The following is a 17,372-nucleotide window of genomic DNA, read 5'->3' on the forward strand; positions in this document are numbered from 1 at the left end:
TAGATAGATCTCATCTTCTTATCTGTGCCCAATTCTACTGATGGGAAAACTTTCTCTTTTTCCTTTTTCTTCGTCTTGCTCCTCCTCGACAATTCTTTCCGTGCTATCATTTTCTCCGTGCATTCTAAGGAGTGGCAGATAGAAACATATAACTACCCTAAGACTTCCCTCTGTCTGTCTCTCTCCTTCTCTTGCTTTTTTTCTACCTCCCCCTCTTTCTCTACTTCCTCCCTCTCGTTCTCTGTTCTCACTCTGTACTCTCTATCTCTCCCTCCACCATCCCAGCAAAGCAGTCAACCACACTGCCTGGTTCTTAACAGACTGCACCCTAGCCGTGGATAGGCACTCACGCAGTTCTCAAATATATCGTTACTAAAAACTGAACAATGTTAGAATGTATCCAGAGGTGTTACTGATCTAACTTTCACAAACCGACGAGGGGGAAAAATACACGCGAAACAAGAACTACCTCTGCTCTGCTCCCAATATTGGAAAAAGTAAAAAAAAAAAAAAAAAAAAAAATACCATTTCCTTTTTTACACTACAGAGAAGCACCTTTTTCTTTTTCATCACATTTTTACCAATACTGGTCAGATTCCTACATTTTTGTTCCGTAATTATCGGATATTTTCGTGACTACAAAATCGGCGTTTTTCTTCTTTTTTTTTTTTTGTTTATTTTTTTTATCTACGCGGAAAGAAATATAATTTAAAACACAAAAATCAAGTAATTATCCTGGCTTTTTGTGCAGTAATTGTTGATTTTTATTGTGGAAAAAAATACGACCAATTTTAACGCGTGCGTGTGTGTGTGCGCACATAAGAATTCCATCTCTGTTTGTCAAACGAATTCTTTTGCTCTTCCTAACGGTGAGTTAGTTTTCTTCATCCTTTCTGATTTCGACAATTCTTTGTACTTAACAAAAAAACAAAAACAAAAAAAAACAAGGTATTGTTGATACCATTTATTTGGTGTTAAAAACATCCTTTTGCATAAAATTAAATTTCTAAAAAGAAATTCCTGGATTGAAACTAACTTGGATAATTGAATACTCTAACCGGCGGAATTACCTTTTTTTCATTGGATGAGGAATTTATGATTATTCTATTTCAAGAGGAGACGGAGGTATACTTCTGTGGAGTGCCATCGTTACAACAACAAAAAAAAGTAATCTCTTATACGGAATTTATTTTTTCCCCTTTGGATAATTTTTAATAGTTTTTCGTTTGTTTGTTTTTTTTTTTTTTTTTTTTTTTTTTTTTTTTCTTGATTCATTGCATTTTGAAAAGAACAAAAACGGGTGATTTTTTGCATATAAAAAAATAAAATTATTAATTCGAATTGATTATCTATTCTTCAAGAAAGATTACCTATCCTTCAAAATATTAAAATGGGTTGTTCCTTAGGAAAACATGCCAAAAAAGAAGCCGAGGAAGAGAATCTAGTGGATAAACCTGCTGAGAAAAACGAGGAAAATGTTTTATTTGAACGTCCAGCAGCCGGCAGTGGAGAAAATGCCCAGGAACCACTTCTTCCTGATGATGCCACAGAAGTGGCGGCTAAAGAACCGGCTCCAGATACCAACGCAGAAATGGACAGTGTAAAAGACGAGCCAAAAGAGGATGATTCACTGACTGCGGAAGTTGCCAAAGCGATGGCGGCGTCCTCTGTCAAAATAGAAGAACCTGCCCTCTCCGAAACTACTGTCACCAAAGTGACTACAGAGACACATACAACTTCACATCATGTTGATACAAAGGGTGACAAAGTTGAAAATAAGGCTGTTAGTGATGATATTAATGCCACTGCTATAGAAGTAGCATCTGAAGTGGTCAAATCGGTAACAGAAGAATGCAAGACCATGGTCACCCGTGAGGTGAGCAAGGTTTCAAGCAGTACCTCAGAAAAGGTGAGCAAACAGAGCAGCGGCGCTTCCGAGACCATTAATAGGACTAGCGGTGACGTTTCTGAGACAATTACGAAACACACAAGCAGCGCCAGCGAATCGGTCAGCAAGCTAAGTTGCAGTAGCACCCAGGAGTACACAAGTATGGTCACGTCATCAGTGAGCAAATTTACAGATGCTCAAGGTAATGAAATTGAATCCACACCTATTGTCGAAGTAAAGGAAGATGTTGTTACCGAAGTGAAAGAAAAGTCCGAACAATCCAGCAAAACTATCGAAGAGGTCATTGACGATGCAAAACAAGCTGCCGAAGAGAAAGCAGCCCAGAATGTTGCGGAAGGTACAGCTGATATATCTACAAAGGTCGAAGAAACTGTGATGCCCGTTGTCGAAGAAGGTATTTCTGAAGTTATTACAACTGCCAAAGAATCTGTACCAAGCTCGTTATTAGATGCAGCAATTCCAGTAACTGTAGAACATGATGCTGCAGTTGTGCAAGAACCAAGCATTGCAATTTCTTCAGATGTTGACGTGAATAAAGTGGAGGAACTTGTCCAAGAGTCATCCACGGATGCCCCTGCTGTTGTTGAAGAGGCAGCTGTTGCCCCTGTTGAAGTTGATCTCACCGAGACAAGTGTGGACAGTGGTAAAATTGCTGAAGCTGATATTACCGAGACAAGTGTTGATGCCATGCTTGTGCCATCAAATGATCTCCAAGAAACCAGTGTGGATAGTGGTGCCGTGCAAGAAGCTATCACTGAGACAAGTGTTGATAGCCTCCTTGAATCCTCCCCGAATAACTTTCCGCCTCCACCTGCTGTGGAAGGAGAAGAGGCAGTTGTTGAAAAAGCAGAAGATATATTTAAGAGTGAACATGAAAAGCAAGTTGAAGCAAGTCAAATCTTAGCTGCTGATATGATGACTGCTGAGGTTCCTTCTGCACTACCTTCCCCTAAGGGTGCATACGAGGAAGACATCTTAATGCTAAATGAGCAAGTTGAATTTTCTTCAAAAGAGAATGTTGAACCTATTGTCGAAGAAGGAAAGCAGGAAGTTCCTCTGCTTGAAGCGCCTGTCAGTGAACCAATAGAGGTTGCACCTGAAGCTGTACAAGAAATTGAACCAGTAGAGGCTCTACCCGAGGTTGTAGAGGAGACTGAACCAGTTGAGGCTGTACCTGAAGTTGTACAGGAAACCGAACCAGTTAAGGTTGTACCTGAAGTTGTACAAGAAACTGAACCAATTGAGACTGTACCTGAAGGTGTACAAGAAACTGAACCAGTTGAAACTGTACCCGAAGTTATACCAGAAACTGAACCAGTAGAGACTGTACCCGAAGTTGTACCGGAAACTGAACCAGTTGAGACTGTACCTGAAAGTGTACAAGAAACTCAACCAGTTGAAACTGTACCCGAAGTTGTACCAGAAACTGAACCAGTTGACACTGTACCTGAAGTTGTACCAGAAACTGAACCAGTTGAGACTGTACCTGAAGGTGTACAAGAAACTCAACCAGTTGAAACTGTACCCGAAGTTGTACAAGAAACTCAACCAGTTGAAACTGTACCTGAAGTTGTACCGGAAACTGAACCAGTTGAGACTGTACCCGAAGTTGTACCGGAAACTGAACCAGTTGAGACTGCACCCGAAGTTGTACCGGAAACTGAACCAGTTGAGACTGCACCCGAAGTGGTACCGGAAACTGAACCAGTTGAGACTGTACCCGAAGTTCTACCGGAAACTGAACCAGTTGAGACTGTACCCGAAGTTGTACCGGAAACTGAACCAGTTGAGACTGTACCCGAAGTTGTACCGGAAACTGAGCCAGTTGAGGCTGTACCCGAAGGTGTACAAGAAACTCAACCAGTTGAGGCTGTACCTGAAGGTATAGAAGAAATTAAATCAGAAGAGACAGAAGGTGAATTAGAAGAAAAACCTGTTGAGCAAACACTCAGTGAAAAACCAGAAGTATGTGATGTACCAATGAATGAAAATGTTGAAGCTGAAAGTGAAGAGGTCGTGGATTCCAAGGTTGAAAATGATAACGTATTGGCCGAGGCATCTACCATTCCTGCTGTTATAAGTGAGGGTTTAGAACAAACAGAAAGCGATGCTGCTAGTGAGGCAGTGGTAACATCAACACCCGAGGAAACTGAAACGGCAGAAGTAATCAGCCAAGAAGAGAAGGCTGACGTTGCCGCCGAGAATTTACCTGTTATCGAAAACAATGAAACTACAGAAGTTGCTGAGAGTGAAATTGTCTCAAACGGACCCGAACAACCAATAGACATTACTGGTCCCAGTGAAGAAGTGAGTGCCGGCACTACTGCTGCCAATCTTGTAGAATCTGTCTTAGATAGTGTGAAATCAGAAATTGCCGCTGTAATGGAGGCGTCACCTGCACAAAAGTCTGCAACTCTTTCCGAGAATGAGTTGGATAACGAGCTTAGTTCTTCGCAGGATATACAGTCACTTCCAAATGGAGAAAATCAGGTCCAGACACTGGAAGGTATGCCATAGTTGTTTACCGGCTTTGTCTTTTAGTGTGTCCTATATTTGGAGTTACCCCTCCTGAAACAAACAAACACAAACAAAAAAAAAAGCTTACTACGACAGACATACATTTCTACTACTACTACTACTACTACTATACTACTACCACTACTACTACTATTAGCCTGAATGTTCGCATGCTACTCTTTGCCACTGGATTGTAATATTGGGACTTGCTGCAGGGGACCTTTTCTTTGTGACTCTCTCTAGAATTTATACAAAGTGAATGTAAAAAAAACGATTTAAACAAATATATATATATATATGTATATATATATAACATGTATGTACGCATGCAGCATACATATTTATGTATGTCTCTGCATACATACATACGTATGTATGTATATATATATGTGTGTGTGTGTGTCTATCTGTATGCACACATGCCTATGATTCCTCTATATTCCTTGGGAATATACTAAACATGCACCAAGTAGTGCGCAACAGACTTGAAGAACGCACGTGCAAAACATTTTTGGAATTGAAGTCAGTGACAATGGCTGCTGACTGTTGTGGTTCTAGGTATTCTTTTCTGCTAAAAAGGCATAATCGTATTTGAAATGTCACGATTCTTCTTTACCATTTTAATTGACTCGACTTTTTTTAATGCATATACAAAAAATTGATTAAATTTTTGTAAATGACTTTTGTGCATATATTTCTTGTGGTGACACCCTGCAGAAAAGTCCATTGTTTTTTTTTTGTTTTTTTTTTTTTTTTCCTTTTTGTTTTATATTTAAGAGAAAAAAAAAAAAGCTCCCCAGCTCACCAAACATTATGCATCAAGCATGCTTTCCAGTATTATGAGTTGAGGATTTTCTTTTAAATTTTCACCGTTTTTTTTTTTTTACAAAAAGTAAATTTGAGGAAAAAAACATTCAAACATGTTGATATTTAAAGCTAATAATATATTGTCCATATTTTTCTTAAAACTGAACAAATAAACCATAATGCAATACTGAATATATAAAAAAAATCTAATTTTTGTGAAAATATTTTTTAAATATCCATTTTTTTTTTTAATTGGAATAATTTTTACTTTTTATATCATAATTGCTGTATAGTTATTTTCATATTTTATTTTTAAACATTGGTGTGCATATTATGATCTTTGATAACTTGTTTTTTTTATGAATATTACTAGCTTGTTTTGTCTCAAATTGTTAAACTATATTAAAACTCATATAAATATTTTAAAGGGCAGTTACTTCCCTTTTATGAGATTTTAATCTTTTCCAAAACTATAAAAACATATTTTAGTTGAGAGAATTAGATTTTAGCATTTTCCCTTTTTTTTTCATAACACAATTTGTTTTTATTTTTAACATTAGTTATGAAAAAAGAATTATACATGAAGACTTTGCTAATACACCCTTCAAAATTGGGATTCTATTTTCTTTCTTTTTTTAGATGATTAAACACCTTGAAAATAACTTTGTAGTAAAAACATCGCAAAAGTTTTAGAAATTTGAATGGAGATCAGTTTTGCGTATACATTTATGTAAAATGATCACCTCTTTTCAAACAAGGAGTTTCTAACCACATAGCATTTTAAGGGCGTATCACGAAAGGCCATGGTACAATGAAAGCAAAATCTCTTAATGTATGCACATGATAAAAGTACACAATTTCTAATAAATGGTCCGGAAAACTTGGCAGTAAAAACAAAAATGTTACATGCCTACCTTAAGCTTACCATTAACACTAAGTCCGGATGGCCTCACCCCTCAAAAGGATTTAATTGAAGCTAGAAAATGGTTACATGTCAATACTATCTGATCGAAAATGGGTGATCTTTTTACGTTAAATTTATATACTAAACTGATATCCCAATCTAAAATCTAAATTTGTTTTATCATTAAAAAAAAATTATTGCCAAGTTTTCAAGATGTTTGTGCATACTTGCCAAAAAAGTAGAATCTCATTTTTTAATTTTTTGATGAATAAGCATCGTCCTAATGTATAAGAATGTAAAAAAATAAAATAAAATAAAATAAAAAAACAGTAGTCCCTTTAAATTAGCACAATAATATTTTTGCACAAACCAAAACATAGTAGTAGTTTTTATTTTTTGTAAGTTTAAAGAAAATTTGGTTTTTTTTTTTTCCAATTAGAAATTTCTATTATTTATGAATGAAAAATTTTGGTTACATATTTTTATTTTCTTTTGCTGAATGTTTCTGCAGAATACCCCCCCGCCCCCCCTCCAAATACATGTTCTTTACTAACAGGCCTAATGAGAAACATTGTATGTGTCACCTTGGTACATTTATCCATACGTATATGTGTAAATATGTAATAGTGTACTTTTGTTTTTTATTCTGAGTCTGTGTAAGGGTTAATTAGTTGGCTATAAATGGTTCCCACATACCAAGACTATTTTTACACAAAGCCGGAAAGGTCAAGTACTTTGTGGCAGCATCTTGTTTTAACTCTATTTTCACATTTTCTCTTCATTTTTTTTTTTTTTTTTAATTGGAACATAAACATAGTTACTACCAATACCGTTGTTCTGCTAGACAACAAACTGCTGACTGACTGACTGTTTATGAAGATTCTGCAACTGCAGTTTCTGCTTTCCAATTCATGCATTTTTTTTTCTTATTGACGCACAGCGTTTGGTTGGGGAAGCATCAGATTTCTTCCTTTTTGTTTATATATATTAAAAAGAAAAAGAGAAAGAAAATGCCAACGAATTGACCACGTCTTGTGGTAACTTTAATTTTATTCGACAATGATTGTGCAGTAATAGATATACATTATGGGCAAAGATACATTATAGTTAACAACGAAAAAAAGAGATATAAAGAAATATTCAATAAATGTTACCAAATGCAAGAAAAGTTACTTTTCCCCTACTTACATTTTTTTCTTCAGAAAGTGTTTTAAGATTTATTCATTTCAATCATCATTCAAATGATAATTCAAAATGGTTGTACATTGACTTAAGCTGAAAACACAAATTGATGGGATTTTCGTCTTGATAAAACAAATATGCAACAAATAACTATTACAAACGCAATAAAATTTTCTACATAACTAGAACGAGATATTATCAAAAAAGAAAAATAATTAAACTTCATTGATTTCCGGAAAGTGGCAGCAGCCATTTTGAATTATCACTTTATCGGTATGAATAAACTTTAAAACACTTTCAGAAAAAGAAAAAAAATATACAGATAGGTATAAAAGTAATTTTTCTTGAGTTTAATAGCAGGTATTTGTTGAATTTTTTTCACTCCTTTTCTCATTGTTAACTATAATGTACCATTGCTACATTCTGATATACAAACATGTCCTGGGATCACATATAAAAAAAGATGTATATATGAAGCAAAAATTGCCTATTTTTCTCCCTCTTTCTATCGCCACAACAATGATACCTAATACTCACATACATTGTCATCAATCACTTATATTTGGGTGTTTATTTGGCGATCTTGTTGGATTATCGCTGGAACAAATGTACGCGTATAAATAAATATCTGTAAAATGATTTTAAAAAATAAATTGTAATTTTCTTTTTAATTCATGAGAGATCACATTCTAACCTGCAGATCTTGTGGTACTTTGTAAAACATGGCAAACATGGCTATACATTGGAGTTTTCTTTTTATTAAAACAAAAGTGAAGTTTCATGGAATGGCTTGCTGTTGTTACCCTCACAAGTGGTGATTACATTTGGAAAATTATATTAAATACCAAAAAATATAAGGAAGAAAAGAATATATATATATATATATATGTATATATATATATATATGTATATATATATATATATATATATATATATATATTTCCTGCTTCCAAGTCATTTATATGAATATGTCTTATGAAAATGCAAACATATATCTCACTTTCTTTTTCTCTCATATACACGTGTGCGCGCGCACACACACACACACACACTAATTCCATATTTATCTCCCCTTTTTACACTTACCACATTTAGGAATTTCAAACTTATGTCCTGCTCCTGACCTGTAAAGTGTTCCAAATATTCCAAAACAAAATAGGTAAAAAACATCTAGTTTCTTTTATATGGTGCTAGACAGCAACTGACCTTTAAAATGTTGGTACTTTTGAACTTTATTTAATGACTGTAGAAAGTTTGTTTCAATTAATTTGGGTTTTTGTATAGCCTATTTCTATAACGGCATGTTATTTTCTTTACCTTAAAAAAAAAAATTAAACCAGACCAAGAAATGCGTTAATTTTTTTTTTTTTGCACATTGATAAAATCACATACTCTTCTAAACTCCCAAACCCCTAAAAAAGAATAGTTTCTACATTTTTAGGCACTTATATATGAACATTCTCAAAAATATTATCAGAAAGAAGGAAAACAATAAAAAAAAACAATTTAGAATTTAAAGTGGGAGATCAATATTATGTATAAATGTAACATAAAGTGATGCCTTATTTTCGGACCATTCTCGAGTTTTAGAGTAGTTAACAAAATTCTTTTACAAGTTACCCTAAGTTTGAGTGACTGCCAGTTCAGCCTAGTTCAGGCTAGATTAGAAGACCATGACGAATGTTTCGGAAAAAAATCATTTATTGGAGAATAATAATTTATCAGAATGTTTTGCAAAAATCATTTATTGGAGAGAAAGAACACAATTACAATAAATAAATAGAAATCAAAAATGATATTATCAATGAAAAAACATTTAAAATGTCTGGTACAAATGAGTTCCCTGAAAGAATTTAAAATACCGGGTACAAAATTAACTTAACATTGGTAAGAGGGGACAATACAAATTGAAGATTATTCGAAACGAAATGGCAACAGTCAAGAAAGTTCCAAAGCATCAATATCATTATTCACATGTCTAATGAAAATAACACTAATAAACATTCAGGCAGTATAGTTTACAGCCAAGAAATAAAAAAACCCAAAAAACAAACAAAATATACAAATAATTTTTACCAAACGCAAGAAAATGTAATTTTCTACTGACCTGTATAATTTTGAAGTATGGAAACTGATTGTAAGATTTACCATCTCTGATTTTGTTGTCACTTTCACTAAGACAAGCACTAGTAAGTAAAAAAAAAATGGCAGCCGATTTTGCTTGAAGATGGTCACTAATATCAGATTAAAAGATCATTTTAAAAAAAAATGCTTATCCTACCATTAATCCTAAGTCCAGGGTAGGGTTGCCACTCGAACTTAGAGTTAGTGGTAAGGTAAGCAATTTTATTTTTAAAAAAATTAAATAATAACAATAGTGCAGATTGATTGAGCACCTTGGAATTTTACCGTATTCAAGAGACAGATAGCGATGCAATCTTATATTGAAATTAAAAAGACAATTTTGAAAGAGTTTCAGGACTTTAAAACTATTCAGGCCGGTAAAAATATAATTTTCTTGCATTTGGCAAAAGTTATTTATTATATATTTTGTTTGTTTTCGATTTTTTTGGCTCTTACTTGAATGCCCAACAACAACAACAATAATAATAATAATAATAATAATAATAATAACAGCACCAGTGTAGTCTCAGATGCGTTGATGTATGCTGAGACCTTTGAGTGAATGAAACAAATGTTGAAAAGAGAAGAAAACTAAATTCATTGAGGAAAAGCCAAGTTGTACATACCTTACTTTGGGGCAATTGCACTGCTTTTTTTGGTAATTTTTTTTATATTACTAATGTTAAATAGTGATTAGATTTAGTTTATTATCTCAAAGTAAAGATATATGAATTTAGAAAGTATACTAAAAAAATGAAGTTGGTGAACCTATTATTAGTACATTTATATAAGGAATAAACGTGATGGCGCAGTTGCCCCATACTCTGGGGTAACTGCGCCATTCATGGGATAATCTGTCCCAATCAATATAAAATTAAAGTATGTTGTGCAAAAACAGTTTGAAATCAATTTTTAGTCCTTCAAATAAAGATCACAAAGTACAGGAAACAGAATATTAAAATATTCTAGAAAATCAGAAATAAGTTAATTTTTAGAAAATAAGACACAATGTTGGGAACATACAATATAAAATGAACAAAACTCCTTTACCATACATATAGTCAAGAAGAAATGAACTGTCAATTTGTTGACAGGATCACAAAATACCCTACAATATTTAGGATACAATGAGACCTTTAGCACTGAAAAGATCTTTTAAAAATTAATTTCCTCTTCACACACACTCAGGTTTATCAAATTTTAATATAATTTGGTATGTTGGTGTTACAGTAATATCTGGGACATCGGGCTCTTGGAATGCTAGAAACCCAGCCATCACTTTCTGTGCTTTTACTTTGTGAAAGTACCGAACATCCCAGGCAACATTTTCAATCAAGTTCAATAAAGTGCCTATAAAATGATAGTCTTTATTTTTGCCTCTACCTTGATAGTGCATTAAAGCATAGTCACCCTTTTCAAACTCTTCAATCTGTAATGGTTCTGTAGGATTTAGATCAACGACAGTGTCATTATTTGACTGAAAGTTCATCCACGTCACTGTCAGATGACTCGTGCACAAGTCTCTGCAAGGCAAGTTTAATTTTCTTGGTAGGCGGCTTTCACGAGGGTGTCCCAGAAGTTGATGCTTGTAGGTTAGCAACAGTGACACTTTTGCCTGGCTCTACCTGAATTCTCTTGGCTTTTGCTCTTTGTGGTTTTTGAGATGCATCCTCCCTGAGCTTCCTCAGGTGGTCAATCACTAAGGGGCTGGCAATTTTTCAAGGTGACTCAGCTGGTGTCTTTTTCAGTTTTGCTATTATGCGATTCCTGTTCAATGAGTAAATACCACATGCCCGAAACCCACTTTTAGCAAGTTCTAAAAAGTTTTCCATCCCCTCTAGTAGGTTATAAAGCAGACCTGGAAATGCATGTTTCGGTAAGGCGGTATAATGCTTCTCTTGTCCTTTTTTCCAGTCGGTAAGAACCTCACGCCATACACTTTTCATAGGCCCATAAACAGCTACATCAAGGGGTTGCAAGATGTCAGTACTATTAGGTGGCTAGAATATATATCTGATTTGCAGATCTGCAATATTTCTGCACCAAAATTGGTGCTCAAATTATCCCCAATGATAACACTTGAGTGTTCGATCAGACACCCTCATTAGTGCCACTTGAAAAGTCTCATCTGTGCCGTGACGGGGCTTGTAATTCCGTAGTCGATGGAAGTATGAAACAGCAACTCTTTTGAACCAGTCAGTGAACAAGTAGTTATCGAACCACCGAGATTCACTTCTGTTATATGTGGCATGAACTGCACCACCTAGAAACCAATTATCCATGAGGCATTCACGTTTATAAACAACATAAGATGCTAGCACACTCCCACTGGCAGAACAAGCAAACATAACCGATATGGAAGTCTTTGAAACATTCATTACCCTTTCAGCATGTTTAATAGCCTTTCTAATCACTAGTTTTTTCCCCTTAGAATTATCATCCAAATTGACAATGTTTTCAGGTGGGATACCCTCGAGAGACACGCTAAGATTATCAAAAAAATTATCCACTTCACTAACACATACTGCTGCCCGCTTCCTGCCAATATTTTGACAAACACGATGTGTCAGTTGTATCTTTTCATAAATGCATCCACCCAATCCATCCCAGGCAAATTGTCTGTAAATTGGACTACATTCCTACCAGCTTTATCTAAATAGAATTTAACAAAATAGCATAATTCAATCTTGTAAAAAGCATACCCAAAGTCACTAAGGGCAGCAGCATGACCTACTATACAATCCTCTTTCTCTGGAAGCAAGTCTTCCAGTAACATTACTTGGCCGAGTATCACTAATCCTCTCACGTAATGATCTCCTGGGTATGCCCATTTTATGAGAAACTGTTGATTGACTCGCGATCAGACACCCTCATTAGTGCCACTTGAAAAGTCTCATCTGTGCCGTGACGGGGCTTGTAATTCCGCACCATTTTAGTGGTTACGACTCGAATTTACCTGTAAATAAAAAAAAAACTCTTTATTTAATTATTATTATTATATATGCATTAATATCAGGATATAAAAATGACACAATTACCCCTTACAAAGATGGCGCAGTTACCCCATTAGTACATATCAGGTATTATGCTTCAGGTTATTATCTCAAATGTTTGTCAGAACATACCTTATAGTACTGACCAGAATAAGTGATAGTATTTTGAAGTATGCAGGCAACTTTATTCATATCTTACTAGAGCTTAGCGTTTCCAGCTAATAATGTTGCAAAAAAAAAAAATCATTTTCCTCAAAATAGAATACATATAATTCATGAAACAATGAAAATTAGGGATTATGAAGAAAAATGACTAGTAATTAAATTCCAATTGGCTATATTTTCATAATTGCTAAAATTTTTGGCAACCACGCATATAAAGAACACTTTTCGTTAGTTAGCACAATTACCCCAAAGTATGGTACTCATTAAAAAAAAAAAAATAAATAAATAAAAAAATTTTTTAAAAAGAGAAAATTATTGATGCTTTTGTCTTTTGTCGTATCCATGGTAACTGAGAAGAGGAAATATAGGTAAATCTTCCATTCAGTTCCTATTCTCTCAATAATCGTAGCCATACCCCACACCCCTTCCACTTGAAGAATAGATTTTTATTTTTATTTTACTAAATGACTATTTAAAGTATCACCTGTATATTAAAAAGGTTACCCTACTTTTTTTCAACTAAATTGCCTATATGTGAGTGTTTATCTTAACTAATATTTCATACTGGATGATTCTCCACCACCCTGCTAAAAAAATGCCACCTGTCTAATCATTAATAAAATTCAAAATCCTTTCTGTAATCCAACCATTTTTGATACAAATGTATTAGGTTGATGCAAAAATAATGTCACTTTTTGACGTATATATATCTGATTAAAAAAAAACGACATTATTTTGGCACCAACCTAATATTTCAGTCGATGCCTAACTTGTCCACTAATTTTCAGTTATTAATGTCTAACTGTTTGTTTTATAGTTGTTAAATAATATGCAGGGACACTGATAGTTTCATCAGTAGGAGGTATAATACTGAATGAGCTTCACATTCACTGAACCATAACCTCTCAGGTTTTTATCTATGAAGTTAGTGATAATGACCTTTTCTGAACTGAAGAGGGTGCATATTTGTGGCATATCATTGAATGTTAAAATAAAGACTGTTGGATATTCATAACTGAAACTTGGTGGTTTATCAGGCATAAATTGAAGTTTATTTGCACCAAATATGGTTGGATTGTAGAAATATTGTGAATTTCATGTATCATTTTTTAAGGCGAAGGAGGTGTTACCCTATATTTACTTGACTAAAAAGAAAAAAACAAAAATGTGTATAGGTTTAATGGAACAAAAAATTGTTTTGTGTGTGTGTGTGCGTGTGCGTATTTTTTTTTTTTTTTTTTTTAATTGGCTATGGAATACTTTACATCCTATTTTATGGATCGAATTCCTATAATCTGTGATCTTTTGAACTTTGATTATTTTTTTTATCATTGATGATTATTTTTTATCTTAAAAATTTGAACTTTTAGTGACCATGCATTTTCTGTAAACTGACAAACTTCCATGCATTCGGAAAAAAAAAACCAACAACAAAAAAACAGAACAATCATTACATCGAAAAGCTATATAAAGTCAGGATGAAAAAAAAAAATTTTTTTTTTTAATAAGTTTTTTTTTTAAGATCACAATATCGTCTTCCTAGAGAACTGTGAATTTAAGGGGGAAAAAAGAAAAAATAGAATTAAAAAAAATGTAAAACCTAGATATTTTTTACTGCTTGCTTAGCCGCTACGATTTGATGATATCTGATATCATTAATAACCCCAAACATATTTATAACTGCTGTGTGGATATAACAATAATAATGTCTGATTGATATTCAGACTTTTTTGTTTAATACAATATTTTAGGAAATTGATTTCAACATTTTCATTTGATATGAGTTTGATGTCTGTGGGAAGATCCGATTCTTGTCATAAAAAACTCGATTTGCATATTTAAAAAAATTATGAACACTTTTTTTTTTTTTTTTTTGCTATATTCTTTAATTTTAATTTCAATTATATTTTTTTTAAATGTTCAACATTTCTCTTTTTTCTTACCAAATGTATTCTAAACTGATTAAAAAAAGTATAAAAACTGAACATTTTTGATGTTATTAGTTTTAATCATCATTAACACCTTTCCTTCCTTTTGTTTTCCAGTCGGAGATCAAGAAATGCATATCATAAAAACATTTACAAAAATAATAAAAATAAAACAACAAAAAACATTAGAACAAGTTGTACATTTTTATGTTGGGGAAGTTTTTAGATGAGGGTTGATCATTTGGATTATTCGAACTACTGGTTTCATCTTGGATGTTATTCTAAACGTTTTGCCTGATGTAAACTCCGACTTTCTTCAGCAATCTTTATGTTGAATTTGTAAATCTGTAACAGAATTTCACTAAATCCTTTATTCAATCCTCGTGAATGGATTGTTCTCGTCCCATCAGCCATAACCATGTAGAAGTCTTATAAAAATTCATTATTATATTCTTAGTTCTGAAACTTCAACCTCCAGAAGATTGTCACTTAGAATTGATTATACTTGGCACTTTTATCCGTTGAGCCAGGGTCTATGTGGACACAGGATGCAAAAGACAAAGTACAAATCAGTACAGGAGATCTTAAGATTATGATTAAGAAATACTTAAGATTTCTAACCAGTAATGGCTGATGGACCAAGAACAATGTAACTCCTCCATCTGTAGATGAAATAAATGGTTCAGTTCAAAATTTTTTTACAGATTTTTCATTTCAACAAAGTGTACTTGAAGAAGGTTGGTACTTTGTTCGAAACTTTGTGAGAGAATGAGAGAATAACCTCCAAGATGAGAACAGAGGTGTGGATAATCCAAATTTTACATTTTTATTTCTGACATTGTTATTAGTTTTAAAGTCCAACACCTTTCTATTTCATATTTCGAAATTTTTCAAATTAGGATGGTTAGTATTTTCATATTTTCGACTGATGTAATCTTTGACTTTCTTCAGCTGCATCTCTTTGAACTTGAAAATCTGTAGGAATTTCATCCTGAAGCATTTATTTAATCCATGGGTGTAGATTGTTTTCATTCTATCAGCCATGAGCAAGTAGAAGTGTTAATTGTTATATTATCCTTAGCTATTATCACCAGTAGTATGGGCACTTGGTGCAACGGATAAAGGCGTTGATTGAGTGACAGGTTTCTGGAGATTGATAGTTGAATCCTTACTACAGATGATAATAACTAAGAATATGATAATTAACACTACTACCCGGTTATGGCTGATGGAGCAAGAACAATCTACATATGATCTGTTTTGTTTGAAATTCTGTAGAAATAATTGAGTTTGACATAAAGATTCTCAAATTTTTAAAGATGTACCTGAAGAAGGTCTGAACTTACATCGGCCAAAACGTTGTGAAAATAATAACCAAGATGAGAATAATAATCCAAATAATCTAACACAAAGTTCGATTTAATTTTACTAAGATGCTTTTTTAATTCTCTAATATATTAGCGCAATACTGTAAAAAATAATCTTTTTAAGTTAGATATTATGTGTTGCTGAAAGATTTCCTTTCCTTGTTATCATTTTTTTTTTTTTCATAACATTTTGGCCGCTATGCTGTTTGCCATTAACGATTATGACCATAATCCTCATTGAAGGAATTTAAGAAGAAAAACTAATACTGCTATATATCGAGGTGGCCTTGATGAAGAAGGATACAAAATGAGTTGTCAAGAGAGTCAAAAGTTAAAATTTGACATAACATGCATAGGAAATCGTGGGTGAAAATTAGGAAGTGAAAGTCAGGGACCACGTGACCAAGAAGTGAGGGACAGAAATCGGTGGGAGGCAAGGCGAACACAGGTGTTGGCATGTAGCTTTTCATATATAGCACTCTCTCTCTCTCTCTCTCTCTCTCTCTCTCTCTCTCTCTCTCTCTCTCTCTCTGAATCATGAGTCTAAGATAAAGCAAAATAAAGAACTATATAATGTACGGGTATAAATACCTTTATATCAATTAATGATGTAATTATGTAATTAATAACGAATTGGCTACAGACCTACCCCTACAAAGACTCCCCAACCAGAGACTTACCCAGTTCAACAGAACAGTTCTAGTGAGCAAATACGCATTTCAGAGCCTTCGTTTTTATCTCTTTTTTTTTATAAAATTTTTCTCATCCTTATATCTAACTATATCATCATAATGGTATACAACAATTCGAGAAGGGCTTTATAACACACTACTGCAGGAATGTTTCCCTGCAGATTACAACATAATTGTCTTTAAATCCAACATCAACTTGTCATAAACTATTCCATAAGTAATTGAATTTAGTTCATACTGCATTGATCAATTTTAGTACTTTCATAGTGTTTTTACTGACAGCCATTCTGTCTTGTTAACCTTTAGTGGTTTGTGGTCTTGATAAGTATTTGTCTAATCGTAAAGAAAAAAAATATTTAAAAAGCATGACATACAGAATAACAGCATTCTACTTCAGTGGCTCGAATAAAAGAAGGTTACCAATTATAACAAAAGGTGCTCAAAAAAGGTCGGAGAGTGCAGCAGTCGAAACGCGTAAATTGCAAGAGTTTCAAACATGTAAATAACAATATCTAATTTCAAAATCGTCAAGTGTAGATATTATACAGCCAGTAAAGGTACAGAATAGTTAATACTCGAAAACTCTAAAAACAACAACACATATTTTTTTATAAAATGCATTAGAATGAGATTCTTTACCGAACCTGCCTTGTTTTAATACGTGGAAATGATTTGTAAGATTTTATACTGTTACAAAGAATCTCACAAATCAATTCGACACAAAAGAAAATGGCAGTTTCTGCCTTTTTTATTTTATTTACAAGCTCGCAAGTGTTAATTATTC

The 17,372-nt window shown here is 33.5% G+C and overlaps 1 protein-coding gene across 11 annotated transcripts in view; it reads left to right on the forward strand.

Moving 5' to 3' along the window:
• Positions 1-346: 346 nt before the first annotated feature.
• LOC145277764 (uncharacterized) overlaps positions 347-17,372 on the forward strand; it is a 513,076-nt gene continuing 496,050 nt past the window's right edge. For all 11 annotated transcript variants that reach the window (XM_080129496.1, XM_080129499.1, XM_080129500.1 and 8 more), the window contains exon 1: positions 347-4,415. In XM_080129496.1, the coding sequence (XP_079985622.1) occupies positions 1,391-4,415 (3,025 nt within the window). In that variant the 5' untranslated portion in view covers positions 347-1,390. The remainder of the gene's footprint in view (positions 4,416-17,372) is intronic.

Source organism: Euprymna scolopes, chromosome 6 (assembly GCF_053919585.1).
Source record: "Euprymna scolopes isolate OS-2025 chromosome 6, ASM5391958v1, whole genome shotgun sequence".
NCBI lineage: Eukaryota > Metazoa > Mollusca > Cephalopoda > Sepiida > Sepiolidae > Euprymna > Euprymna scolopes.